Raw genomic sequence first — 27616 nt, forward strand, 5'->3', positions numbered from 1 at the left:
TTTGCTGGGGAGAATTTCTAGGCTGATGGTGTGAGGATGGAGCCTGACATGGTAGCAGAAGTCTTGAGAATGTTGGTGCTTGTCAATTTAAGGACAGTTTTATTGATCAGGTCCAGCATAAGCCAGTTTGCATTTACAATTCCCAAGAGCTTTGACTCAATAGAATGCATCATCTAGAAAGCCTAGTTAGTATTTACTGTTAGGATTGGTATATGTGCATTACAGAATAATTTCAGGAGGGCTCTCTTCAGGTTTGAGCACTTTTTTAATGCTAGGTATCTTCCTTATGAGTAGACTTCGTTTTTCTTATCCTAATGCCCTCTTTGAGTTCAGGCCTTTTATATTTAGCAGAATGCTATGGATCAAATGGGAAACATCAGAAAACTCAAGATGTAATGGCTTTATAGTACAGCTGAGTAATTCAGGCTTTCTGAGGGCTTGGGAATATCCTACCATAGTAAGAGAGAAAGTTGAGGCATTGTATCAAAGTAACATTGACATTTGATGGCTGCTGAAAAAATTCTTTCACCCAGGATTTTTCTCCTGGGAAGCTGAGAAGCCTCAGAGAAAAAGGAAAACAAATTGTTATCTCATTTGCTTCTCCTGTGTTGTGTTCACATGTGGAATGTGTTTGGAGATTGTTTATCCACAGGTGATTATTTAATTGGATTCTGCTGTGAGTTGTTTCCACTATTTGGCCAATTGGGGCCAAGCTGTATCAGGACTCTTAAAAGAGTCAGGAGTTTTCATTATTATCTTTTTAGCATTTAGTAAGTATCCTGTCTGTATTCTTTAGTATAGTATAGTATTCTTTAATATAATATAGTATAAATGTAATATAGTATAATAAAGTAATAAATTAGCCATCTGAGAACATGGAGTCAGATGCATCATTCCTGCCTTCATCGGGGCATCCCAGCAAATACAATACGTAACAACAGCAATTGTAATGAAAAGGAAGGAATGAGAGGAGTAACCCCAAGGAACAACTGATGCACACTACAGTTTGCTCACCACCCACTGTTTGATTCCCAGCTAATCCCTGGGCAGCTATCAGTCCCTCCTGGCCAGCTCCCCCAGTTCATGTTCTGGCCATGACATTCTATGGATGGAATATCCCTTTGGCCATTTGGGGTCACTGCCCTGGCCACACTCCCTCCCAGCCTTTTGTGCACCTGCTCACTGGCAGAGCATGACATGCTGCAAAGTCCTTGACCCAGGGTAAGCACTGCTTAGCAACAGCCAAAACATCAGCCTGTCACCAGTGTTACATCACACCAAACCCAAAACATGGTACTAGCTACTAGGGAGAGAATTAACTCTATCCCAGCCCAAACCAGGGTACTATGAAGTATTGACATTCAAATAAATTTGTTCTTGTGTCTGTTTGAGGAGGCGTTGCATTGCCCTTTTTGCCTTTGAGGATGTACTTATCCAAATTCAGGGCCTCCTACCAGGAAATGTCAGTTCTGCAGCTGGTGATGTGGGGCTGTGCAAACAAGCACTGACAAGAATGTAGCAGGTCTGCTGGGCTCTTGCCAGGGGTTCCCTGGAGAAATTTCCTAAAAGAGAAGATAAATGTAAAAGGGCAGATGTATCCAGACTGAAAATATTGAACTTCTTACTAACCCTTAAAAAATCCATTCCATTTTACACCCTTCTGTAGTCAGTTCAGAATTACCATGGACATGGTGTATGTATCTGTTGCTGGGCAGTACAGAAATTTACAGTGTCTATAGATAATAATTTTTGAGAGGATTCAGGAAAGGATTTCAAAAGAAATCAGTTGCACTTATTTAAATTGAATGTCTTAATTGACTTACTGTTTGAATGTGTGCAGCATCTAACATGAGCCTCAATACCAAGATTTCCTTTTTTTTATTGTGCACACAGTGCTGGGCACTTCCTTACATCAAAAGTGTTTTTTCTTGACTTGAAGTGAAGTTGAGAGTGAAGTGCTTGGTGTTGTGCATTCTGGATCCTGTTTTTGGCACTGCCACCAGACTGTTGTGAGATTGCCTTGCTGGTATTTAATCTCTGTGTCTGGACTTGTGCAGTGCCTCTACAGCACTTACCTACTTCCAAAATAGGTTTGTTTTTGTGTGCTAGTACTTGTAAAGCGTTTTGAGGCCCTTGGACAAGAAGTGGAGTTGGAAAACAAACAGGCAGTTAGTGGAACTGAAGTGGGTGAGGGTGAAACTTCTAGGAAAAATCCTGAAACTCAATGTGATGTGAACAGAGATTAAAAATGAGAAGCTAAGAATGCTGCTGGATCTCATTTGCTGCCTTCTCCTTTGAGGTCTATACCTTTGAGGTGTAGACCTCAGTGACAATGTTTGCTGAATTGATAGTACACTTCAGAAACCTTACCCAAAAGGTATTTCTCAGAAACTAATTGCAAGGGAATATGAGGACTTCCAGCATTTCAAACTCAAAGCTCACTGCATCACTTTTAAACTCCCCTGGAAAAGTTCCCATCTTCCTTTTCAATACTTAGTCACAGGCAATGTGCTGCTGTTTCTGTAGGGAACTGACACAGTTCTCAAACAATTGTGTGGAGGTAGAATGAATTGAAGTGTTTGGAAAAGACAAGTGGAAACAAACAGGTACAGTGTTTCACATTACCACAAAACCACAAGCTTTGGGAAATCCATAATGAAGATTTTCCTGAGAGTCTATTAATTCCTTCCCCCTTTTGCATGTGTTTCACAGACTCCTTTATTTGAATTTCCATAATTCCCCAAGGCCACAGCTAAGTCTGTGCAAAATACTGGACAAGAGATGACATGCACTTTTAGTCAGATATTGAGATAGCAAGCTAAGAAAAGAAAGTCTAGAGGTACTGCATGGTAATTGAAAAACAGCTTCTAGTAAAATAGACAGGTATTTTCCCTTTGGGAAGAATTCATTGTTCTCAGATTCCCAGTTCTCTCCTGCATCTTCAGCATGGAAATGTTGTGTCAAGGAGTAACTTTGGCAGGATTTCATTGAGCCCATGGGAATAACATGTAGATTTTACAGAACAAGGTAATACTGGAGGTGAGTTGAGATAGGATCCTCTCTCAAGGGGAGCTTCTCAAGCCTTCCAGGAATTGCCAGAGTTGCTGGAATAGGACACACTCATGCAGGCAAGGAGCAGTTCTGTTAGGAATGTTATCTCTGATCAGACACTTATCATTTCAGGAGGCAAGCTCTGTCAAAGCTGAGATAAATTAGGGGCTCTGGCAGCTTTCATGCAGCAGCTAAGCAGCCTGTCCTGTTAAGAAAAACAGCTCCCTTCAGATGATCTATGTAATGTTCATGGCCCACTGACTCTTCCAAAGTAAAGAGTCAGGTTTTAAAATGTGTCCTATTTTGGATGTTGTTTGTGGATTTTTAGCTGATCAGTTGATTGTTCAAGAAGCTACACTTGGCTTTGAGGTAGCTCCCCTCTCTGGGTAGTAACACAGCTTTTCTTCCTGGCTGGTGCAGCCATGGCAGCCTTTTCCCTCACCTGTGAATGGTTGCTGACTTTTGTCCCTGTGGGGCCAGAGGCAGGGGCCAAGCAGAAGATCAGGTGCTGGCTGGGTGCACTCTGAACAATCTGGGGTGTACAGTGTATTGATTAAAGAGAGGCAGCTTTCCCCTCCACAGGGACTTCAGGTCTACAAGAACTGCCTTGGAACACACTTTGCCCATGCATTTAGCACCTTATATATGTGGGGGAGAGAAATGAGAGCAGGCAGCAAGCTTCAGAATTCCTCAGTCTTATTTATATTTTATTGTAGTTTTTTTATGGGTTTTTTAATTGTAGCATCAAATTAGTTGGTGTAAACTTTAGAACATAAAATGGGGGAATTGTCCATCATCTGGACACTTCAGTGATGCTTGTATCTCATACTTACTTTCATCCCTTGTATAAGTTTGTGAAGTGCAGTGCTTTTCCTTCTCATAGTTGATGGCTTTACAGTGCATGGCTATCAGCAGCATTTCTCTTGTTTCGTATTTGTTAATAAGTTGGACAGTGACTTTGCAGACAGCCAGATTTGCTAAATGCATGGCATCTTGTAGAAACAGACAACTTTTAGAAACAAAACTAATATGTGAAATAAACGAAATAATTTGTGTAGTGCAAATTCCTAGAAATCCCATGCTTAAACTGGTAGTGGAGTTTCTGTATCATGTTCTCTGATGCAGAGCTGTTTTCTTGGCAGACTGGAGAGATGTGACCACTTTTGCATCTCAAGGCTATGGATGTATAAGTTAATAAGAGAAAGTGCTGGAAATGCCCTTTCTACTTGGAGATTCTGAGGGAGGGAGTGCTTGTCAAGCTCACAGGACATCTTGGCTTGACCACATCTTTTTGCATTAAAGTTCAGGTTGATTTTCTATCTTTTAAGATTTTTTAACACAGTTGCATCGAGTCACTCCCACTTACAGTTTGTGCTGTGACAGGATTTGTTTCATTCTCTGTGTCCCAGTTACATTGGGTCCTTGTGATGAGAAGGGCAGGGATGCTTTGTGTTTTGAAAAACTTTCCTGAAGGATGATATATCTTCATGAAATGCATGTAAAAAGATGCCAGCTTGATTTTCAGTCCTTCTCTACCTAGCAGTGATTGCTGCCAGTCTCTCTCCCCACACTAGATATTGGATTATTGAAACAGCCTTTTTTTAAAGAACTCTACTCCATTTAATTATATGGCAATTGTTTGTTTGGTGGGTGTTTTGGGTTTTTGTTTGTTTTTTCCTTTGAAAAGGCTGACACAAAGCCCCTAAGATGGTAAGAAAACAAAAAGAGTGAAATAATATCAGACAGATAAAATTTCTTGTTCTTTGGTTTTCAGAATTCTTTTTCTAGTGTACTTTGCAGCTATGTCAGGGTTTGCATCAGAAGAGAGTAAGCTAAAAACAGCTTGTGGAAAGACATCCCTGTTAAAGTAGCTGAGCCTTGCTGATGACTTCATATGTATAAAAAGTTCTGAGTAGTACAAAACCTTTTTTTTTAATCATTATTTTAATGTATTCCTTGTTTGTTTTCCCTGACCTTGGTGTTACTATGTTACCCAGAGTCCTGTTTTTTTCTACTGTCAGCCAAAGTGGCAGAGCAAAATTCGAGGTCAGTTCCCCTGGTACTGTGAACTCAGGGCTGGGTAATGTAACAAGGATTGCAAAAATAGATTTGGCCAAGTTGGTATCACCAGAGAGGGAGAGAGAGAATGAAAAGAGTGAATCCCAGTGAAAAAGGCAGCTCAGTTCCACCAAACTTTGCAAACTAAGGCACAACAGAAGGCTTAGCAGCAGGAGATGGTGGAGACCACAGTATCCCTGGAAATGCAAGGCAGTGGTGCCATCTGACCAAGCTTATTTGTTTATACCATGAAAAAGCTCTGGGGTTCCAGCTAAAGGCATGGCAGCCACTTGGCCACATCATGGAAGGGTTAAATCATACTAAGGAAGACAGAAAAACACTTCTGGCAGTTGTCTTCAAGATTTTATCTCAGGGGAGGGGGATTGGAAATGGATGCCAGGAATTATGTAAAGACCTGTGTAATTTTGTGTGAAATATGAAGGTGGTACTGAGTAATTTTCCTGAAAAAAAGCCCAAAACCTGTTAGGAATAAAATGAGAAGCTACAGAGGATGAAGAAAGGAAACAAAAGCTGTCTTGGAAGTTAAAATGTGTGAGGATAAAGTAAAGGTTGCCAAAGCTCATGCTGGGTTAGACTTTGCAAAGGAGAGCAAAGCAAAGAGCTCTGTTTTGTAAGCATGTAGGTAAAAGCAAGGTAAGGGAAAACAGAAGTGTGTTCCATGAGAGCAAGAATCAGTGTGCAGCAGGATTGGGAAATGAGGACTAATACAATGAAACAAATAATCTTTGTCTCAGAAGAGTGGGAGAAATTAAAATGAAATTGTGAGCTTTGTGGTAACAACTTTTGATTAAATCAAGCTGTCCTGATATACTTTGACTGTCTCGTTCAGGAAATACTGTGGACCACTGGGTAACAGAAGTATATCCTGCAGATAAACTAAAAAGAAAACAAAACAAATAAAAAACTTTAAAAAGTGATCTGAACAAGTATATATCAGTTAAACAGTAGGTGTAACACCTTTTAAGGAATAACTAAAACCTGCTAGTTCTGCAAGAGAAGTCCTTTGACCTCATGCAGGTAAGTCCTATAAAATGTGGCATGGGCTCACCAGAGACCGTGCTGGACTGGCTTGACAGCTTTTATTGACAATTGATACCTCCATGAGGGAAATTGTAGTGCATTTGCACAGTCTGGACTTGAGCGTAACACAGGAATGCTGACACATGGAAATAATTATTGGAACTGGATAAAATGGGAGAGAAGTACATGAAGTGTGAGTAGCTAAGGAGTTGGGCTAAATAAGAGACAAGAGGTTTTATTAAAAGTGGAAATAAGGGGTTTGGATGCAACCTACAGACTATGCAGTGTCCCAAAAAGTGATCTGGGATCTGATCTTTGTAATACTGTCATTAAGGTTACCAACTGAAAAAACAAGACCAAGGAAAAAATCTGCTAATGCAATTCAGAGCTGAATCAACATTTCAAATCCTCATCAATGCAGAGGAGGACAAGCACATCATCCACTAAGAACTGCAAAATGTTGCCAACTGTAAGATTAAACTTAGGAATGTAATAGTGGAAAGTGCCAGGTCAAGCACTAAGATGTTGAGAATTTTGGCTACCAACAAAGTGCTTATCAGTTGAAAGCAAAGAAGGAGAGAGATCTAAGTCTCATAAAAGCCACCAGTATTATGTGACATATAAATAGGCAGGTGTGTTCTCAGCATGTATCAGATGAGAGATTTGTGGCAGGGCTGTGTGTTACACTGATAAGGCCTCATCTGGAAAGCCATGTTCACTTTTAATCACCCAGGTTCTGAAAAGATTAATCCAAACTGGGACAGATTCAGAGACCTGGGGGATGATCAGAGCACTGAAGAGCTTATCTTCAGTGAGAAGAAGGTGTGGCTTGTTTAGCAAAGCAAAACAAAAGCGTGGAAATAAGGGTAAGGGGTCAACAGTGGTATAGTATTCAAGCTAAAATACTGCAATTTAAAAAATAAGTGGATGAAAGCAGGATAGAATAAAATTCATTGAGTGCTACTGTGAGTGAAGCTTCTCAATACTTTTCTACAACTCTCTGGTTCACATATCCTGGCAATTTTTGGGGACTTCTGGGATTTTTGCTTGCAAATGTCTCTCTGAGATTTGTCCCTGTGATTCATTTCATTACAAATTCTGATTGAAAAGTCAATCAATTCAAGTCTACTAAAAGTTTTCAAATTTGGCCTTTTTCATTCCTTCCCTCATCTTTAAGTAGTAACAATATTGTCTTGCTCCTTAACTCTGTAGATTTCCCTTGGCTGGTGCCAGTTTTAACACACAGCATGGTTGCCCCGTAGCATTCCATGTCTCAGATAATAAATCCAGCCTGTGCCCAGGCCTTCCCCACACAAACTTCATTGCATCTCTAGTTTTTGCAGCTAAAATGGCCCTATTTCCTCTCTCAACTAGGATATTTAACATTCTTTTTAGCATCTATTAGCCAAAACCACTAAGATTCCCTTTTGCAGTCTGGCCTCCCAGTAGTGGCGAACAGGATAATGACATAAGGTATTCTCTCGCTTTATTTACCTCCCTCTGCCTCATGCCCCTTTTCTCCCAGTTGCTCAGTTCTCTTAAAAATGTGACTTTCTGACTGTTGCATTTGTTGTTTATTGCCTGGCTTGTCCTCAGGTCCCAGTGTGAATGGGCTGGAGGAGCCCAGCCTGGCCAAGCGTTTGCGGGGCACCCCGGAGCGCATCGAGCTGGAGAACTACCGGCTGTCCCTGCAGCGCGAGGAGGAGCTGGAGGAGGTGCCCGAGGAGACCCTGGCAGAGCACAACCTGAGCAGCGTGCTGGACAAAGGGACAGAAGAGGATGTGCCCAGCAGGTCAGCACACATTGCCCAGCAGCTTTTCTGCACCCATCCCAGCTGGCTTTGACTGCCTTTCCTTTTTCTTTAACTCTTTACCACGTTGCGCTTTCTAAAGCTTTTGAATCACACAGACTTTTCATCTTGTAGTTTCTGTTCTCAATAACTCGCTACTATCAGAAGACACCTCTAGCACTGTAATACCATGAGATTAAGTTCTAAATTGGAAGGGATTTTTAAATTTAATTTTTCAATTGTATTAAAGGTAAGTGAGTCTTTTGAGCAAACGGAACATGCATTCAAATGGAAGGGGGTTCCAAAGTTGCCTTCTTTTCTGAATGCTTTGCATTACAATTCAAAATCATGTTTGGTTTCAAGATTTAGGCTTGACACACATGTAATCCTGACTGAATGCTGGTGCAATGCCTGAGAGGTATTAATGGGAAGCAATAGCTGTGGCTGTTGAAAAATGTGTTGTACCTTTATGGTAATAAAATGAAGGTGTATAAACGTGTTGCACCTTCATGGTAATAAAGTGAAGGTGTATAAATGTGTTGTACCTTCATGGTAATAAAATGAAGGTGTATAAATGTGTTGCACCTTCATGGTAATAAAATGAAGGTGTATAAATGTGTTGCACCTTCATGGTAATAAAATGAAGGTGTATAAATGTGTTGCACCTTCATGGTAATAAAATGAAGGTGTATAAATGTGTTGCACCTTAATGAATTTCTCTTTATATGGAAAATTCTGTGCAAGCACACCAGGATCCACCTCCATGCAGGCAGAGCTAGTGGAAACAATTTTTACAAGAATCATTGAGAGGAAATCCTTGAGGAAGTATGCTCATAAACTTTATAGTCAATCACACACTTTTGTGGAGTCTTGGTCTCTTAATACAATTTCTCATCTACTTGTCTTTGTAGCAATTGCAGCCCTTACCTTTTAATCTCTGAGTCTGTCCAGTAATCTTGAAATAAACTCAGAAAGTGCTGTTGTTTGTTTTCTGAAACTTAGATCCTACAGTCATATTCTGTGTATGAATTGCCTGCATATATAGGTCTATATGAGAAATTGAATAATCTTGGCCTATTTTTGGGAGATTCAAACTATATTTTCTTAATCATCCTTCCTTTAGTTACCTGCTCAGGTTTAGGAATTACATCAACTATGACAATATAAGCATTGATGATCTCAGGGGGTTTTACTTCTTTATGTTTCTACCTCTAAAACAGAAGTGTGGAGCCATTGACTGTTGTTACTCTTTGTCTTGATTTCAATAAATCAGGACACATTAGACCTGCTCAATAAATGAGAAAGGAGAAAGAAAACTTACAAAGGCCAAGAATTAGTTTAAAAAGTGGAGTTTTGGCATTTTGGTATGAAGCTGATGGTCATCACCAAGAGGTGTTTTGTGAGATTCTGGAGATTGAGGGTGGTACACTATTAGGTTAGCAAATTTGGTTTTTGTCTTGTAGGGTGTTACATTTAGTTCCTTTTGTCCTACATTCATCCCTATAACTTGTTATCAGTATAAGTATTTCTGTCTGTAATAGACTACATTGTATAATTTTCCATGTGAGAACCAGAATGGGCAACTCGCATTCTGTCATAAGGAGAAAAGAGGAAATACATCAAATTCCTTGACAGTTTTACCTGGAAGAATTTATATTCCAAATCTAAATATGGCAAGCAGTTTACTCAGAAAATGGACAAGGCCGTGTGGGCCAAATATCAGAGAGAGCAGAGGGAGAATTTTCTAGGAGGTGTAGCTATTGGATATCCTCTGTTTAGCTGTATCCACTCCATGGATAGACTGCAGAGACAGGAAGACTTCAAAAAAATAAAAAAAGGGGGGAGAAGTCTGACTACTTTTCAGCAACAAAAAAAAAAAAAAAGTTTTGACTCTTGCAACAAGCCAGCCAAGGCCCTGATTTAATCATCTTCACTGTCTTGGTGCAGCGCTGCAGGGCTAGGAGCAGGCGGAGGAGATGGGGAACTCTTTGTTCCCTCCATGTCTTATGAAGGATGGATTGGGCTTTCAGGGTTCACTCAGCTGGCAGATAGAAATCAGGCAGAGACCTCACATTTTGGTGCACAGCTTCCCATCACACACACACTGTAGAGAAAGTTTATGGGAAACAGCATTCAAAGTATATTTTTTCAAAAGGTAGTTAATCTTATTTAAGTTTCAATTAAAAAAAAAATCAATTAAGCAACTAAACCCGGACTACACACTAGTCTGAGGTGTAGGAAACCTTTTATGTGCCTTATTGATTGCCTTTAAGTTGCAGTAGCCCCCAGTGTGCCATCTCCAGTTTTGGTGTCATGTCCTGTGGCCTTTCAAATGAGTATTGTAGGACAGCTTGTGCTGTATAGGTCTGTATGGCAAGGGAAGAGATTCATTGCCACAGTTTAGGTTTCAGTTCCTCTCCTCAGCACTAAATCTGTGCATACTTCTTTTTCTAATGAGATACTCAACTCCTTATGCAAATTCTATAGAGCAACCTACCTTGGTCTTTGATTTCTGCTTTATAGAAAAATCAAATTTCAGCTGTTGAGTGAATTCCTACAGCACAGGGTTTCCATGCTGAAAGGAATGCTCACTATACCAGGCTATCTCTCACTGCTGTCTTTCAGCTTGTCATTTCTCAGTATTCAAAGGTCAAACAAAAGCCAAGTGATAAATAAAAGCCAAAGAAGGTGAAGTGAGCTGTGTGGTGAGGAATTTGTGTCGTCACTCCTCCATGCGATAAGCCGGCTGGTGGAAGAGCAGCAGCTCATCCTGTTCAGCACCCATGGCAACAGTTTGAAGAGCAGTAAACCTTATTGACAGCACACCAAGCCCCCAGCATGCAGCACCTGTCAGGTTTATTTCCATACCAAAGGGTGGGAAAGTAAATCAGGGAGAAGGGGAACATCACATTTACCCCTGTGACAATATCTGCATAAAGCCTTTGGAGTATGCTCTGGTCTCCATGCACCAAGCCTGTGGCTTGCCAACAGTGTTTGTGTTCAGTATTTCACATGTGAAAATCAGGCAGCATGTTAAAAATAACTATTGAATTCATGCTGTGAAAAAGTGGCTCGTAATTTGAGGAAAATAATGTTATTTGTATGCAGACCAGTGAGAAGAATTTAAGAGCCTATGGACAGAAGTGTGTGACAATCAGAGCATGAACAAAGGGTTTTCCTTATTAGGTTTGCCATCAAAAATAGTCTCTCAGACTAGCAGATGAATAAAATTATGTAAATAAGATAGTACAACTTTACAAGTTCTATTTTATAGACCCACATGAAGTATAACCTTCATTACTTTCTACTTATTGGTTTTCCCTTTCATTGTCTACATGGAATGGGTTCTGCCAAAGCTGGTGATAGTGGGCATAAGGAAGCAGCAGAAATACTATTCTCAGATTATTCACCCAAACTTTAATTATTCTCAAACAGTTTTCTCCTTCAGTCAGATGAATTGGGCCTTTTTAGATTTATGGGAAAGCATCCAACAGTTGCTCTAATAAATGCAGTTCTCTTATGACAATGGTCTGTTCAGGTAAAACAAAGCTGGAGCACCTTTTCACACTGCAGAGAGGTTCTGTCTGTGTGTTGTAGTTCTAATTCATTTTCCAGTGACAAATGCAACCATCTTTCTCCTCAGTCCCTCCAGGTAGTTTGGCATGTAAGAGTGAGCTAGATTAAATTCACTGAATGAGTGGTTACATTTCCTGCCCCTGCTGCATATGCTGAGGAACTGTTAGAATTAAACAGAGGTGACTTCTAAGAGGCACTAATGATTTATTGCTTTGCATGGTTGAGACTTTGCTGTGGGAATAATAATCTCATTACTGTAATTATCTTTGCACTGCTTCCTACAGTTTCTTGCCACCATGTACACAGTGTACTTAATTGGATACATATTTCTGTCTGTGATGCAGAAAAGTGAGGAATTTTGGGGTTTTTTTCCTCCATCTCCTTAGTTAACATGCTGTATCCTTTGCCTGATGTGCTTTGTGTTCTTTCTACTCCCAAAGACTGCTCTGGTTCACAGGAGCAAGTGCCAAAATCATTCTGGGTATCTCAGCAGTAGCTGCTGTATCAAAAGCCGTGGCCTTCTACATTCTGATACTGTGAGGAACTCCTGCACTGATTTATCAAGAGCAATGTGATATGAAGAAAATAATTTCTTTCTGTTGTATTCAGTTGTCTTGAACTGTAACAATAAATGCTGCACAAATATTTGGACTTGGCTTCAGAAGCATTTTCTGCTGCCTCTCCTTCTTTAAAAGGAGGGCAAGGACCATACTGCAGCCTGCAGGTGATGCTGTCACTAAAAGGCCTGTGAAACGTTGAAAGCTGAAAATCAGTGTTATGTTTTAGGCTCATGTGTGTTGAAATGACTTGTTAGTGATCTAAGACTGATCAAGAGAACATTTACTTCATAATCTTTAATGTTGTTATTTTATTAGCAATATAATCTTTTTTTTTTCCTAAAACCTTACAGTAGTTCAGAATCGGAGATGGAGGAGGAAGATGAAGAGGAAGATGATGAACAGCAACCCCCTTCAGACCTGGGTGGTGTGCCATGGAAAGAGGCTGTGCGCATCCACGCCCTCCTGAAGGGAAAGAGTGAAGAAGAGATTGAGGCTGAGCAAAATCATGAGATTGAGTACAAATATGATGAGGAGGAGGAGGAATATGAAGAGGAAGAAGATGAGGAGTCAAGTGAAGGTTAGCTTGGTTCATCCTTTCTTTCTGCCAGCCAACAGGGAAAAATGAGTTGAGTATTTGCCATGCAGAATAAGAAAGATTTGCCTTGGAAAACTTTACTTCTTCTTTTGCTTCTTTGTTGCTCTGGTTTTTGAGGGAGTTATGGTCAAGGAAAGCTCAAGGTGGTTCATTCTGGATTCTGAAGGACCTTGCCCACAGGACAGTTTAGAGTACCAGTACTCACAATATGCTTCCCATACACCATGCCAGCGTGTCAATTCACAGCCTTGTGCTGCTGTATTGGCTTATGGTTGGTTTTTATAGTTATTTGGAATTAGATTTGAATGTGCCCTTTGTTCTCTGACAGCAGGAACTGGAAGCATTGTGGTTGCAGTGTTTTCAGTTTTAGAGTGCCTCACTGAGGGGTAGTGCCCTGTCACTGTCAGCAGGGCATTCCACAAGAAGGTGCTTGTAGCTCTCCCAGGTTAAAAAATGGCTTTGATGGGAGTTCAGGTAGTTCCCATTTTAGCTTGGAAAGATTTCTGTGGAAAACCTTAGGGAAAGACTCCTTCCCCTGTGTTTGTCTCAGTCATCAAAATGCAAAGTTTGTGCTCAGAATAGACATGTTTCCAGTGTTTCACCACCATGCCAAATTTCTCACTGCTCTTGTCTTTGTCTTTATACTCACATTTCCTTTTTGAGGAGACTTGTAGACTCCAAAGAGCTTTTTTGTAAAGGTCTTTGGCTGCCTACTGCCAGCAGAGGTCCAGTGTTGAGTCTTAGTGGCAGTGTCGTTGATGAGCTCAGCAGGCTTCTTGGCTACCTAGGAGCTGAATGTCCATGAGTACAGTCTGTGGAAACCAAGAGTTCTTTATGAGTATGGCGACATGCATGTTGTGTGTTCAGCCTGCTGAGCAGTGTTCTTGGATGGATGTTGTTTCGTTCGAGCAGTTTTCCTGCCAGGCACTTGGAGCACAGTGGGAGTACGGGGAGCTGCAGCATTTCCAGGCAGTCTCTCTTTCTGATCCTGTCCTCTCTCTTTCTCTCTTTCCTTCTCTCCACGGCTTGTGTGTGTACACGTGTGCCTGGTGCTAAATGTGGATGTGTGCTTCCCTCTGCTGTAGAGGGGGAGTATAACCCTTGGGAGAGAGAGCTGCAGCAAGGCCTCTGGCTCCAACGTCTCTCAGATGAAGAGGACTCGGGTACACATAAAGGTACCCATACACTGTCTCCACCTCCAGGGGAAGGTATTAAAGAGCAGGTCCCACATGAAGAGTTTCTGTGTTTTATTGCATTGTGTTACCAGCCCCCTCAAAACTGATTCAGTGGCCATTGTTCATCTCCTGGTTCAAGTGCCATAAATCAGATCTGTTGCTGACACTGGTTTTAGGAAGGTGATAAAGCTGCCAAGTACCTCAGGATTTCTAGAAAACCTGGACAATTTGCTGCTGTAATTTGCATGAACAGTGACTTCCAGGTAATAAGGAGTATCAGATTTGTTCTACACATGCAGACTACTTGCACCTGTGCATTATCTCAGACACATGGGACACACCAGAAGTACTGCTTTAGACTGCTTGTGTCAGCAAAGTTGCTTTTTTTGTTGCCCTCTGTGTGTGTGTCTGTCTGTGGGGAAGAGTCTGGAAGGAAACTAATCAAGCTACAGCAATCCCTCAAGATTCTTCAAGCAGTTACATAATAGTCATAAAATTAATCAGACATTCAAATCTAACTGGTTGTGTCATTTTCCATGATGCAGTCTCTTGCAGTTTATTTTTGGGTTTTTTGTAACACATGGTCCCAATAGCTTGTTAACCCCTTATTCCCTCAATGTGGTTCATCAGAGCCAGAATATATAAGAGGAAAATCCAAGTGCCTTCCTGCATGTAAGGGGCCATATGCAGTTGTCAAACTGCATATTTTACAGCTGATGGTTATAGTAACAGTAGCTTAGCTTCCAACTTTCTTTTTTTTCTTTCCAAGAGAGAAAAAAAAATGAAGAAGCATTGTAACTTTTTTGCCATATAACTTTTCTGTGATAAGAATAAGAAGTATTAGTAAGGTGGCAGAAGGGCAGGAAGAAGTTCCCCCTGTTGCAGTTGCCAGGGTGATTCAGACCTGACTCTTAAGGAGTTGGTTTGCAAGTGGCTCCTTACTGCAATAAAGTGAAAACATTGAGCCAATAAAGTGAAAACGTTGAGCCTGCCCACAGCTTATAAAGTGTTGCTGCTGCAGTGAAAATGGAGGAAAGCTACCACTTCAAATCTAAATGCAATTAATGTTCAGCTTCCTGCAAAGCTGAGCAGGCAGCCCTGAGGAAAGGCTGTGCCACGTGTTGTTTGAAATTCTCAAGCCCTTAGACATTAAAGAAGTGTTAGGTTTGCCTCTAGGCCAAGCAGCAGCCCTTCATGTCTGGCTGTGCTCCTCATTATTTATTGGAAAAGGTGAGAGGGACAGGACAGGCTCAAGCCTCTGTGGAAAAACTAAAGGTTACAGTGGTATAATCCCAGAGCAATCCACTTGAAAACATGCAGATCATGTGGGACCTGCTCTTTCCAAGCCTTGCTGAGTGACTCTGGACTTGTCAGCCCCTGCTGGCAAACCTAAACCTTTTAACACAGACCTTTGTGTGTTGGTGCAAGCGCTAACTCTACTCATCCTGGGGGCTGCATGCGAGCGCTTTGGGACGGAGCGGGGACAGCCCAGGCTCCTGTCCCTGCAGGATGGCCAGCGCCTCTGGCAGCCCTTGTGGTTGTGTCATTGACACAAAAACACTGGTGAGGCAACAGAGACATAAAGCTGCAGAATCCTTGGCTACATTGTGAATCCTGCTCTGCATTTGGGTTTGTGCCTCTGAGCCCCTTTCCCTTTAATGACCATCTGCTGATTCTGTCCTTCCTGCAGTTCCTTCTGCCTGTTTCGTCTGCGGTTTTAATGCCAAATCTCACACATAGTCATTCCTGAAATGGAAATCCCAAACACTTTGTCATGTCTGGGAAAAACATGGCTGGGAGAGAGGAACTTGTTAAAATGAGGCAGCAGGAAATAATGAATGCAAGCTCTAAATGCTGCTAATGTTTCTTGTTTCCTTCAAACATTAGAGCACCATGTGAAAATCTAACTGCTTTTGAGGTTCTAAACTGCTGCAACAGTGCTTTGCCCTACTCAGTGGTAGTCCAGTTGTTGTGAAAATTGACTTCCTACTTTAAAAAGTAAGTGGGCATTTTCCTTTCAGGCTGAGATGTTTGCTTTTGAAGACCACTCCTGCAGACAGTGTACAGGTGAACACCTGTCCCCTGCAGAACCAGTTTTTTTTTGTTATGGATAATGAAGCCTGAGTTACAGAACCAGAGCAGACAGCAATAGAGACAGGGTGTATAAATTTTATACCTCAGAGTAAGTGCTCCCAGGGCAGGTGTTCTGCAGAAGTTAAACAAGCTCATCAATTGCTTAAGGTGCCCATTGTTCTCTCTGACATTCCATAAGTAGCTGAGCTTTGTGTAGGTAGGTAATTGAAGAGTAATGCTATTTCTCTTAAACAGAATAATTTGTGTGACAGGAATTCCCTTCTGGGGAGCTGTTAAGTCACAACCAAAATGCTGTTATCCTTCAGGAAAAAAATTCTCCCTTTGAACAAGCCAGTACAAAAGAGCCAGGAGTAAACAAAATGGTTTTAAGTGCTAAAATTAGCATGTGCCCATATGCACATACACACGTGAAACTCTCAGATCCATCATATTATTTAATTCACAAAGTGTGTACCCAGACCAGAAAGAAGTGCCTAGCCCAATAGTAGGAAATAAAAAACCTTTTGTCTTGGTGCATCAGTCAGGTGGAGATTATTCCTCACCTTTAACAGCAAGACATCTTTGGTAATAATCATAACAAATAGGCTGAAGGAGCTGGGAATTTCTGCTAAATTGGTATCTACATACCACATTCTGTTGGACACCCAGAGAACTTCTTTCATTTCAGCAAAGCTTCTTGCAATAGACATGATGTCTGACGATGCTTTAATGGCATCCCCCGCCCTTGGAATGGCGTGACTCAGCTTGGATGGGAGGCGTGAGGAGCTGTGGTGGTGGATGCGTGCGCACACAGTGCTGAGCTTTTTCTGTCTGTCTTGCAAACTGACCTTGGCCAATAATATTTTCTTTTCTTATTTCCTTTCCTATGATGTGCTACCTTTCCTTTCCACTGTTCTCCCATCTTTTCCTCCCTGCCCTTCATGCACCCTGCCTACAACCTGTTATGCCATGCCCTCCTCCTGCTAGCTGGAAACCTTAGGCTGCAGCAGATTGTAAATCCGGTTGATCCTCTGGAGATCCTGGCAGATGTGCACTGGACACACATCCGTGAGAAAGAGGAGGAGGAAAAAATGGTCTCAGCCTCAAAGTCCTCCACCTCCAGAGGTAATCTCCCCCAAGCCCCACACCAGCAGTTCCTGGATCCCAGTTGCAGCTGTTTAACTCTGTTGCTTCTGCGCCCTTCAAGACCAGTGACTTCAGCAGGGGCAGCAGTGATTGAAAGGACCTGCTTTCAAATTGCACTGAAATTACACTTGGTTAAACTTTTTGCTTTTCAGGTCAGTGTCTGTTTAAAACTGCTGCTTTCTCAGCTCTGTGACAGTGTGATTTCTGGCCTATTTGTCTGCCTGCTTTGACTCCATAACAGTTTTCCTCACCACACACGATTTGATAGTGCTGGCAATCAGCCCTCTGTAACTGACTAGGGAGACTAATAGTAGTAGTATCATGCTTTTTGTGGCAGGGAAAATGACACTTTTTAGGGAAAGATGAGGGGCTGTGTTGTGTAGCTACTAGAGCAAAGATTGAACAGGGTCAGCTTCTGTATCGAATGTGTTTCTCTGCTGCTTCCTTTCCAAGTATGTAACTGCAAATGGTATTAGCCAGGAATGATGGGAGCCAAAGGGCTTGCACATCTGAGCAGTGGTGGGTTTGACTCCCCGTGTTTAAGATTTGACAGTATATCTACCTCTAATGTGCAAGTTGTCAGTTACTCAAAGGCAAACTTTGGAGGGGGAAAATGTTGATAGTCTAGATCTCATGTGAGCACCTTCCAGCAGTCCCTGCTGACCTTGTTCTAGGCTATGTTGCAGTGTGATGTAAGGTAAGTATGTCATAAGTGCTTCATCTGTGGGCTTAAATCAAAGTTTACCATGCAGCTGATGAGCGGTGATCTTCTCTCAGTCTGCAACCATGGTGACACAATTGTACAGGGAGTATATCTGCTGTGAGAAGGGCTGCCTTTCACAGAAAAAATGAAATTAGGTTAAAAATCCAGAGCTCTACCTCATGATACTTGATTCTTTTCTATTCCAGATAATTATCTTTTCCTTACAGTTTTAGATGTTTGGTATAGGAGCTTTTTTAATCCTGGCTTGGCTTGATACATAATTCCAGATCAGTTTGGCTATACTTACATTTGCAGTTTGTAGAATGCACTGGGTTTTTCTGGTGTGAAATCAGCTCCCTACAAATAAGAGATGGGTATTTTGTTCCCACTGCAGCCACAGAAATAGGCTGTGTCCAACTCTGTAACTTTCAGTATTGCTAGAGTGGTTTGATTAACATTCAAAAAGCACTAAGTAAAAAATGTTTACAATGTTTCTTAAGTTTACAACAGTTAAGGTTACTTGTGCTTCTGCCTGGGGGTCTGTGTCACTCTCGTTTCCAGACTTTTATTTTAATTTGTATTTTGTTATCATAATCTGAAAATCATGAGTTCAATCCTTACTTTTCTATGGGGGGATATTACAGTGGCCAGCAACAGGTGATCTTTCCAAAACTGATTTTGTGATCTTTCCAAATTCCTTTGGGAAGCGAGTCAGTATTTCCTTTCTGTTCCCTGAAACTGGGCCAACCTAGGACTATCTTGATGTATAATTAGCTGCTTCTATTGCTCTGTCATATGGCAGAGGTGTGTGCAGGTGTTCTCAGCAGTTTGGGTATGTCAAAGGCTGTTGCCAACATCTGTTTGTGGCAATGCTGTAAGTTTTCAACCTGGGTTCAAGAGACAGATTGTTCCTGGCTGAGGAGCTGTATTCCATGATCTGAGGTGTTTGGAGAGCCCACTGGCAGCAGCAGTGATAAGGTTTGATGTGACAGCCTGGGACAGTGCCACAGCTCCCAGAAATCCCTCTCATTCTGCTTTGGGAGCTCCTCTTCCTCTGCTGGGCAGCAGTTTCTGGGACACGTGGGACCCCTCTCTCACTGCTCAGCTCTTCCTTCTCTCAGTTTCCCTCCTCTGCAGAGTTCCAAGGGTAGCAGCAGCTGCTGGTCAGACGTGGTGTTCTTCTCGCTGTGCCACACAGGAATATTTCCTCTAACATTACAGATCCCAAAGGAAGATTAGGCCCCTGACACTTGTGTGTTATCTCAATTTAATTCTCAAGCCTGGAATTGGGTGATTGAAATTTCATAGGTTTTATTCCTGTATTTGCTACTGAAAAATTTCCCTCTGTCACTCTTCTGTTTTAGACTCTGACTGCTGGTCTAATTTTGACTTCTTGCAATTTATTGTTTTTTAAATTCAGCATCCGACCTTCCCTCCGTACGCCATGAGGCGGTACAGGCGTGGCTGGAGACGGTCCCTGGAGGTAGTTTGGTGATGTTCTATGTCTTCCAATGCACAATAACCCTGCCCCTCTCTTCTCCGTGCCTTCAGCAGCTGAGCTGGTCCTTTAACCCTGGAACTTACGGCCCTGTCGCTACTGCATGAGTGGAGGTGGAGGGGGGACGGGGAGCGCGCATGTCCGCCTTGCTCAGACAGCCCCTTCTTCTCGCATGAGCTCCACTCTCACCCTAACCCTGGGCAGGCAGGCCAAGGACGGCTCACCCTGGGGGCAGCAATGCAGGAGGGCTCCAGCTGAGAGCTCAGATTTGCTTGGGCAACTGAAGATGGAGCCAGGTTTTCTTCCCCCAGCCCTTAGACTCAAAGAACGCGGGGCTTTCTTGCAGTTGAAAGGTTAAGTGACAGAGTGCTTAAAGCAATTGCGCTTCTCTGTAGCAACTGCAAAGCGTAGTTATGTGGTGAAGAAAACTGCAAAGAGGAATAAGTTGAACCTAAGATCTTTAGGAATACTGGTGGTGTTGTATCTCTTCTGACTTGGCATTCACATTATTCAGGAAAGCCTCAGGAATGCTGAAGGATGGTAGAGCTCAGCTCATTTTTTTTGCGTGGTTCTCTAAGCTCTATTACAAACGGATGAGCCTGAAGATTTTGGGATGACAGTGAGGGAGTACATTGTGTAAAGCTGTGAAGGTGTCTGAATTAGTGGAGCAGTCTGTACTAGGTAGTTGATCTGCAGCTGAGTTGCTTTGGCACATCAGAATAGCCAGCTTGCCTTTAAAACTTTGCTTCTGCTGCTGCTTTGGCAAGTCAGCAGTGTTTACAAGGTGTCTGCACACGATGCAGGCTGCTCACAGCTGCCAGCTAATATGAACCAAGTGCTGATCCCAGTTTCTGGCTGCAGTAGTGTGTAACTTCTGAGTTAATGTGTGACAGCTTTTGGCCTCTTGCTCCTCATCCTAACTGCATATATGTATATGCACAGTATATGTGTCATATAACCAGCCACTGCAAGCTTCCTGTGTCCCTCAGAATGGGATCCACCCTTGCACCAAGTTGTTACTTATTGATGCATCTGTAATCTTACCATTGAGTTTTTGTACCAACCTATTTAAAACCTGATTTTCTCCTCTCTCTCCAACATAATCCGTGTGTGTCACATCCATTCATGGTTTCTGAATCTGAAGACCCACACATACATACTGGATTCAGATATTCTTAACATTAGTTATGATTTTTGCAAATTTTGATTAAGATTACTCACATTTGCTGTTACCATAAAGCCATTCATGACATTATCATTTCCAAAATAACATAAGCTATTGCATACCTAAGCAATGATCAGACTGGGACATGGTTTGATTTTGTTCAATAGATTTATAAATGCTCCTGTGGGCACTCCAGCCTTTTCCACATGATTCAGTTTTCCTGTGCTTGACATAGGTAAGGGTCTGGATTTGATAGTCCTCTGATGTAAAGGAATAGGCCGGTACATTATCACACATGAGTGGAACTGCATTTCACAGTAGCTGACAGAAAATGAATTAATCCATGCTCACTACAGAGCACGGAAAAAAGGAAATTCTCAGGTTGAAGGAAGAAGACAAACCAGCTGCTGAAGGCTGTCTTGTGAAATAAGCAAAAACCTGTATTAAAGGAGAGGCTGCAAGACCTCCGTTTTAGGGAGGGTTGGTTTGTTTTCAAGACTGCCTTAATTAGCAGTGCAATGATGTAAATAGTTCCAAGAGCCACATCATCACTATTAAATAGAAAGGATCAGGAACTGGAAGTGCTCACTTTTTTTTAATATTTAAATTATGTTTAATTGAAATGTTTAAAAAAAAGGCAGCAAGTCATCCATTGCACAGGTGGTTTTTTTTATTATCATTTAATAATGAGATTTATACTCCACACTTTGATCTTGTTTCTCCTCCTCTAATTAAATGCTGTCAAAAGCAGTAGTGTCAGATGTCATAGTTTTCAGAGTTACAAATTCAAGAATCTCTTCTTTGTTTTGACCTAGTAAATCAAATAGTGGTCTGTAAATGGAAAAAAAAAGTTTTGAATAAGTAATTTCAATTACTTAAAAGTGTCTCACTTAATGATCTGTAACAGAAAAAAAGGTTTTATATATGTTATTTTAATTACTTCAAAGTATTTCAATTTGTGCACTAGTCACTTGTACAGCATATGCATTTTCTTAGACCTTATTACCAAAGACTGCTGTAGCTGCACAGAGTTAAACAGTTTCCAAGAGCAATAATGGTAAATCCCATACCCAGACTCTTTCTTTGACTTACACCCTCAAAGCCAGTTTCAATTCCAAGATGAACAGTTCTGGTTAATTGTGAGGTTCCAGTTTTGACCTAATAAACATATGGTATCAAGTGATGGTAACTGTTCTGTTGTGGTAAAGAAAAGCCCAAAATGTTCCTGGAAGAACAGTAACCTTTATTCTGGTTTGATGTCCTCCCAGTCCCCTTCCTGTTCAATTTTTCACAACACCTGTTCTCAGAAAAGCCCTGGCAGCTTTCACTGCAATTGCCTTGGAGACTCCCAAGGGCAGGCATTCCTTGATTCACTGGAGTCTGGAAGTGTCACTTCACCATAGATGTCTCTCCAGGTGACACATTTCAGGATTTCTTGTATTGACAGTAACTGATAAACATCTCTGGTATAAACTATTGGTGCAGTTCAATACAGAACTTTTTCACTGTGTAGTGTTTGTTTTCTTTTCTTTTTCCCCTCAATATTTGAATATATTCTAGCTCCATGTGAGGAGGATGATGTGGAGGATGAGCTGGGCACAGAGCCTGCAGACACAGAAGGGCAGGCAGGTGAAGAGGGAGACACGGGTGCAGAGCTGGACGATGGTAGGGTACCACTGTGCAGCCTTTAAACCTGTTGTGTGAACAGAATGTATTGGCAATGAACTTTGCATGAGGGTACTTAAACCTGGTCTTATTTTTAGAGGTGTGGGAGTTTGTTTCAAATATCTGAGAGGGAGCCAGGAGTGAGGGACAAAAAGAAAGAGAAGAACCTCAATGTCCTGGATTATGTAATGAATTTCTCATGTCCTCTCACCCCATGTCTTGTGTCTGTATTCAATACTAATCCTGATGAATAACAAAAATAGAATTAAATTTGTGAAAGATCCATAATACTGTCAGAATGCTTTCTGTGCTATTGTAAAATTAACTGCATATGGCAGAAAACATGGAAAATTTTCCCAAGAACTGATAAGAGAAACTTCAGTTACTGATTTAACTCTTTGTACTAACAGTCCAATCATTTACTGCTTACATTTACTGCTTAAATGACTAATTATCACCAAAAAAGGAGCGAACATTTAAGTGTTCTGGTTATGAAAATGGCTAGCACCATGTGAATGGAAAGCATTATGCCCTGATGGACTTGTATCCAAGTTCTCTTGGTTTTTTCCCTGCATGATCAGACATCGCTTCTGATGCAGAAGCGGAGTTTCGCTTACGTCAGAGTGGTGCAGAAGGGGCAGAGCTGAAAGTGTCTGAGCATGAAGAAGAAGCAGAAGGTGCTTCTCACAGTGTGACAGAAGAAGGTAATCACTTTCTCTTTAGTGCTTGAATGATGTTAATTGCATTTGAGTGCACGGTTAGGAGAAGAGAGTCTCTTGGATTTGAACCATCTCACACGCTCAGTGGCAAGGTCTGTGCTTGCATTAACATTTTGAGGAGAATGTTCTGAATCCATTAATTACAGCTTTGTAAAATGTGAGAATTGTTCTAATTCTTTTTTTCTTGTAAAAGTTACTATTGAAAAGCTTGTACCGTTTTGGACATTTAAAAATTTTTATTGTGTTCCAGATGTCCAATCTAAAATTTGTAAAAAGCTGAGAAATTTGTCACTACTTGTTGCATGTAACATTAAAAAAAAATGGTAGAGTATTAATGGTTTGTGTATTTTTCGACCATTTTTCCTTTCCCTAGGTCCATGCAAGCCACCCACCCCTATCCAGCCCTCTAGTGAGAGTGTTCTTCCTCTGTCTCCAGCTGCTAGTCCCAAAGCAAAACAAGCAGAGGTAAGAAAGGGAGTCTTTGACATTTTCTACTTAGCACCTGTAGTTCAATAAAATAGTTTGTCGGATAAACTAATGAGGACTGACAGCAGGGGGCTCTCCTTCTTTTCTGACTCTAATATTTATGTTGATCTTGAAATCTGACTTCATTAGCCTTAAAATATAATGGATACTATCTGTTTTCCTGTCTTCAGAGTGCAGTGACTCTATCACAGCCACACAAGTTCCCATCACAAAGCCCCAGGCAGAATTATACAGGATATTTTAATCTCAGTGAGCAGCTAGCAACAGGTATATGTGATAAATGGAGGGAGCCATAAATAAGGTGTTTCCTGTTTATCCTGGTCTGGCTGTCTTTGATGTGCCAAAAAGAGTGTGCAGCTGCAATTGAAAATTACAGTAGTAACCAAAGTTCAATTCAAATTTTCCCTTCTAATTGTTTTTGTTTTGGTTTGTGGTTTTTTTGGTTTTTTTTTTTAAGGAATTGCTGAAACATTGTCTTGGACAGCTTTGGCATAGACCAGTTTACTTTTACAGTGGGCCGAGTCTGGTTTGCTGACACAATTGCTGACAGCATTCACTTTCTATTAAAATAAAGCTTGTTTTTTTGATAGCCATCTAATCATCCTGTCAGACACAGTTTTTGTTTAGCAGGCAGACTTTGGGACATTAAATTAGTATTTTGATACTTGGATGGTTTCCTTATCAAGCTCTGTTAAAAGCAAAAAAAACCAAAAGTAATTGTGTTCTCACATGCTCAGTGACTATTAACATTCCCCTTTTTCATTTTTCTCTAGGAGGTAGAAGATCCCCTGGCTGAAGTGAGCCGTGCAATAAAATCCCCGGAGCCACGCTTTTTTCCTGAGCCTTTCGTTCTTGAGGAAAGACCAAAGGATGAAATTCCCAAAGACAGGAAAGTTAAGAGCCCCTTGGTGCCACCATCTCCAGTGCTGTCCCAGCCAGTTGCATCACCAGAAGCCATTGCACCCCCATCACTCACAGAGTCCCAGCCAGGAGCACTGGCCTCATCCCCAGCATCTGCTCAAATGCCTATCTGTTCCCAGCCTTTGCCTTCTGCTGAAACATCCATTCCATCCCCAGTGGAGCCTCCAGTATGTTTCCAACCTGTCCCAGCCTTAACATCTACTCCTTTAGCCAAATTGGCCCTTAGGGGCCAGGATGGTGAGGTGGAAAAACTGGGGAGCCCCACTACTGCAGAAGAAGCTCTGAAACGGAGCAGCCTCGTGGAAGAGTTCTGGATGAAGAGTGCTGAAATCCGACGGAGCTTGGGACTCACCCCTGTGGACAGAAACAAACGCTCAGAGAGCAACTTCACTGTGTCTGCTCTGGAGACAACTCCTCAGAAGACTTTCAATAGCAGGAATATCACAGGGGATGAAAGGATCCATCCTGTGAAACCCCAGCCTGCTCCAAGAAGGCAGGGACTGTCCAAGTTAGAAAATGAGCAGATTTCTCTGCTCACTCCAAAGTCTCCGTCAGAAAAAGAGCTAAAGATTTCCAATGAAGTACGGGGAGATGTATCCAGCAGCTCTGGGCTTGGCCTTCAGGAGAGCTCATCTAACATGAGAACCATGGCTAGCCAGAGCTTCAACACTTCCGACTCCACCATGCTAACTCCCCCGTCGAGCCCGCCCCCACCACCTCCTCAGAACGAGGAGCCGGCCACGCTGCGCAGGAAGAGGTACCAGGCACTGTGGCAGAATGAGGTGGAAGCCAGGTCACCTCCAACACCAGCATCAACCCCTCCTGCTCCCCGACACCAGGAGCCAGCCCCTCCTGCCAAGGAGCCCCCCCCGGCCAAGAGGGACGAGGTGCGGAAGTCGTTCGCGGAGAGCGTGGATGAAATCCCGTTTGCTGATGACGTGGAGGACACGTACGATGACAGGACAGAGGACTCCAGCCTTCACGAGAGGTTCTTTACACCTCCTACCAGCAGGCCAAGGCCAGAGAAACCACATCTTTTGCCCTTGGTCAAAGAGAATGGTGGTCCACCCTCCATGGAAGGAGGGGCTCACCACAAGAAGAGAGTGTTCCCTGACATTTCTGTGGAGGCCAAGGAGCTTGCTGAAGAAAGAATGAGAGCCAGAGAGAAGTCTGTCAAGAGCCCAGCACTACGAGATGCTATGGCTAAACAGCTGTGTAAGATGAAAGATATGGAGGTGACTGCTGCTCCAGCTGCTGGTGGGGCCACAAGGGCACGAAAGGCGTCTTCTATGCCCTTGAAGACCAAAGAGTTGTTTTATGAGTCTCCAAAACATTTGGCCTTGAAATTAGCAGAGGGATCCGCACGAAAACATCATTCTGCTACTGAGAAGTACTCTACTCCTCCTGCTGACATGGCTGGGCCTGAAGGGTCTGTCAGCTCTTCAGAAGGCTCCAGTGGGAAGAGTAAGAAAAGAAGTTCCCTCTTCTCCCCTCGTAAGAACAAAAAGGAGAAGAAATCCAAAAATGACAGCAGACTTTCTGACAAATCTAGTGGTGGGACAGAGGAAGCAACAAAGCCTAGGTCCTTATGGAAGTCTGTTTTCTCTGGCTATAAGAAAGACAAGAAGAAAAAGGCTGATGAGAAATCTTGCCCAAGTACTCCCTCAAGTAATGCCACAGTGGATTCTGGCAAGCACAAACCCTCTGCTCCACTGATTACAGCTGCAGGTATAACAATAAATGCCTCTGCACTGTGTACTTCTCCTGCTTTTCCGAGGTGTCTTTGAAAGTAGTTTTGGTTTGCTTTGTTGTTCAGCTACTGTGCTGAATGCTGCTGCTCCCCAGTGTCAGATGGGCAGAGTGGGGTAAGTGCTAGGGACTGGATTTGTGTTTCTGCATATTTACAGAGTCCACTGAAAAAAAAAATTGAATTCTAACTAAAGGCTTAATTCTCAACATGTACAAGGTACATCTGTTTTATGTCTTAGATTTGCAAAATAAGCATAATTTGTTGGAATTTGTGACATTTCATCCCTACTTTAAACCTGATTTTCATCTTTTCTTTGTCTGATCTCTCGTCTTTCTTTCCACCTGGCTCCACAGAAGCTGAAGACTGCAGAGATGCTGTTATTCCTGTAATCTGGTGGCTGTCTGCTGATCTCTGAAGGAGGGAGTTGGCAGCCTCCTGTAAATCTTTCACATGCCCACCAGTTGCAGGCAGAGATGTTTAATGGCAACTTGGGATGCAGTAAAGAAGTTACCCATAAATGTGATTAAAAGCAAACATGTTACATTTCTCTGGCATGTACAACCAGCCAAAATAGAGCCAGGTGCTGTATCTATCCTAAGAGCATTGATACAACACAGTAAGAGAGCCATGATCATTATTTCTGACAACATTTGGAGGAAGTGATGCACTCTTAGAACAGCTCAGACTCATGCTGGTCATTTTGTGGAGTAGGGTTTCTTTGATCCCTCCCAGGCAAAACAATGGACACTGACGTGAAAGGACTGAGTATTTTTGGTGCTCAACCAAACAACCTACAGCTGAGCTCAAAGAGTTTACAGAAAGGATTGTTGCCACTTCTCTAATTTCCCCTTTTTATTCCCACCTTGGCAGATTTACAGCTCCGTCAGCACCTGAGTTTCTCAGAGGACTCCGACCTCTCCAGTGACGACATTCTGGAACGCTCCTCCCAGAAATCCAAACGAGAGGTATGTAGGTGGGAAATGCATTTTAGATGGGTCTAGCACCAGTCAGATCACAGACTCAGAGAATCACATCAGAAACCTAGGTGATTAATGCTGTTGTTTTTACTCTTTCTCCCAAGGAGCAGGTTTTCCTGTAAGTCAGCTGACTGTCCTATCTAAAATAAGATGGTTTCACTTGTTTCCATGATTACAAGCTGCTCTGCACTGTTATTGTAAGAAGGATCCATTGTCTCACTCTCCCATTACTTTACTGGGCACTAAAAGGAAACAGCCTGTAATCTCCTGGGTATTCCTTTTTCCCCTTTTTAAAAATGGGATTTTGTTTCCCCTTTTCTAGTCAGTGGGAGCTCCACCATAACTGCCGCAACTTCTCAAATATGATGGAGAGTGGCTTAGGCCCTTTCTCTGCCAGTTCCCTCAGAACTTGTGCACCTGTAGGTGCCTTAGATGTTCTCAAATGTGGCTTTCTCCTACATGGGCAGTTCTTTGTTCTCCCAGCCCCTTCTGTGACTGGGATGCTGTGCCTGGAGCCACTTGCTGGTGAAAATCAAGGCAAAGTTAGAGCACCTCAGCCTTTTCCATATCCTGGATAAGCAGGTTCCCAGTTTCCTTCTGGAGAGGGCTCATGTTTCCCCTAGTCTTCCTGTATCACTGACATACCTACTGAACCTTTCCTTGTTGCC

General features: G+C 42.2%; 1 protein-coding gene across 1 annotated transcript in view; it reads left to right on the top strand.

Annotated features, from left to right (window-relative positions):
- Positions 1 to 27616, top strand: part of MICAL3 (microtubule associated monooxygenase, calponin and LIM domain containing 3) — a 131228-nt gene that overhangs the window by 75772 nt on the left and 27840 nt on the right. Inside the window, exons 26-35 of the mRNA XM_058805709.1 lie at positions 7747 to 7942; positions 12426 to 12652; positions 13756 to 13845; positions 16906 to 17043; positions 19188 to 19250; positions 21991 to 22095; positions 22677 to 22799; positions 23188 to 23279; positions 24074 to 25949; positions 26842 to 26936. Of these exons, the coding sequence (XP_058661692.1) occupies positions 7747 to 7942; positions 12426 to 12652; positions 13756 to 13845; positions 16906 to 17043; positions 19188 to 19250; positions 21991 to 22095; positions 22677 to 22799; positions 23188 to 23279; positions 24074 to 25949; positions 26842 to 26936 (3005 nt within the window). The remainder of the gene's footprint in view (positions 1 to 7746; positions 7943 to 12425; positions 12653 to 13755; positions 13846 to 16905; positions 17044 to 19187; positions 19251 to 21990; positions 22096 to 22676; positions 22800 to 23187; positions 23280 to 24073; positions 25950 to 26841; positions 26937 to 27616) is intronic.

This window comes from Ammospiza caudacuta, chromosome 5, assembly GCF_027887145.1.
Source record: "Ammospiza caudacuta isolate bAmmCau1 chromosome 5, bAmmCau1.pri, whole genome shotgun sequence".
Lineage (NCBI taxonomy): Eukaryota > Metazoa > Chordata > Aves > Passeriformes > Passerellidae > Ammospiza > Ammospiza caudacuta.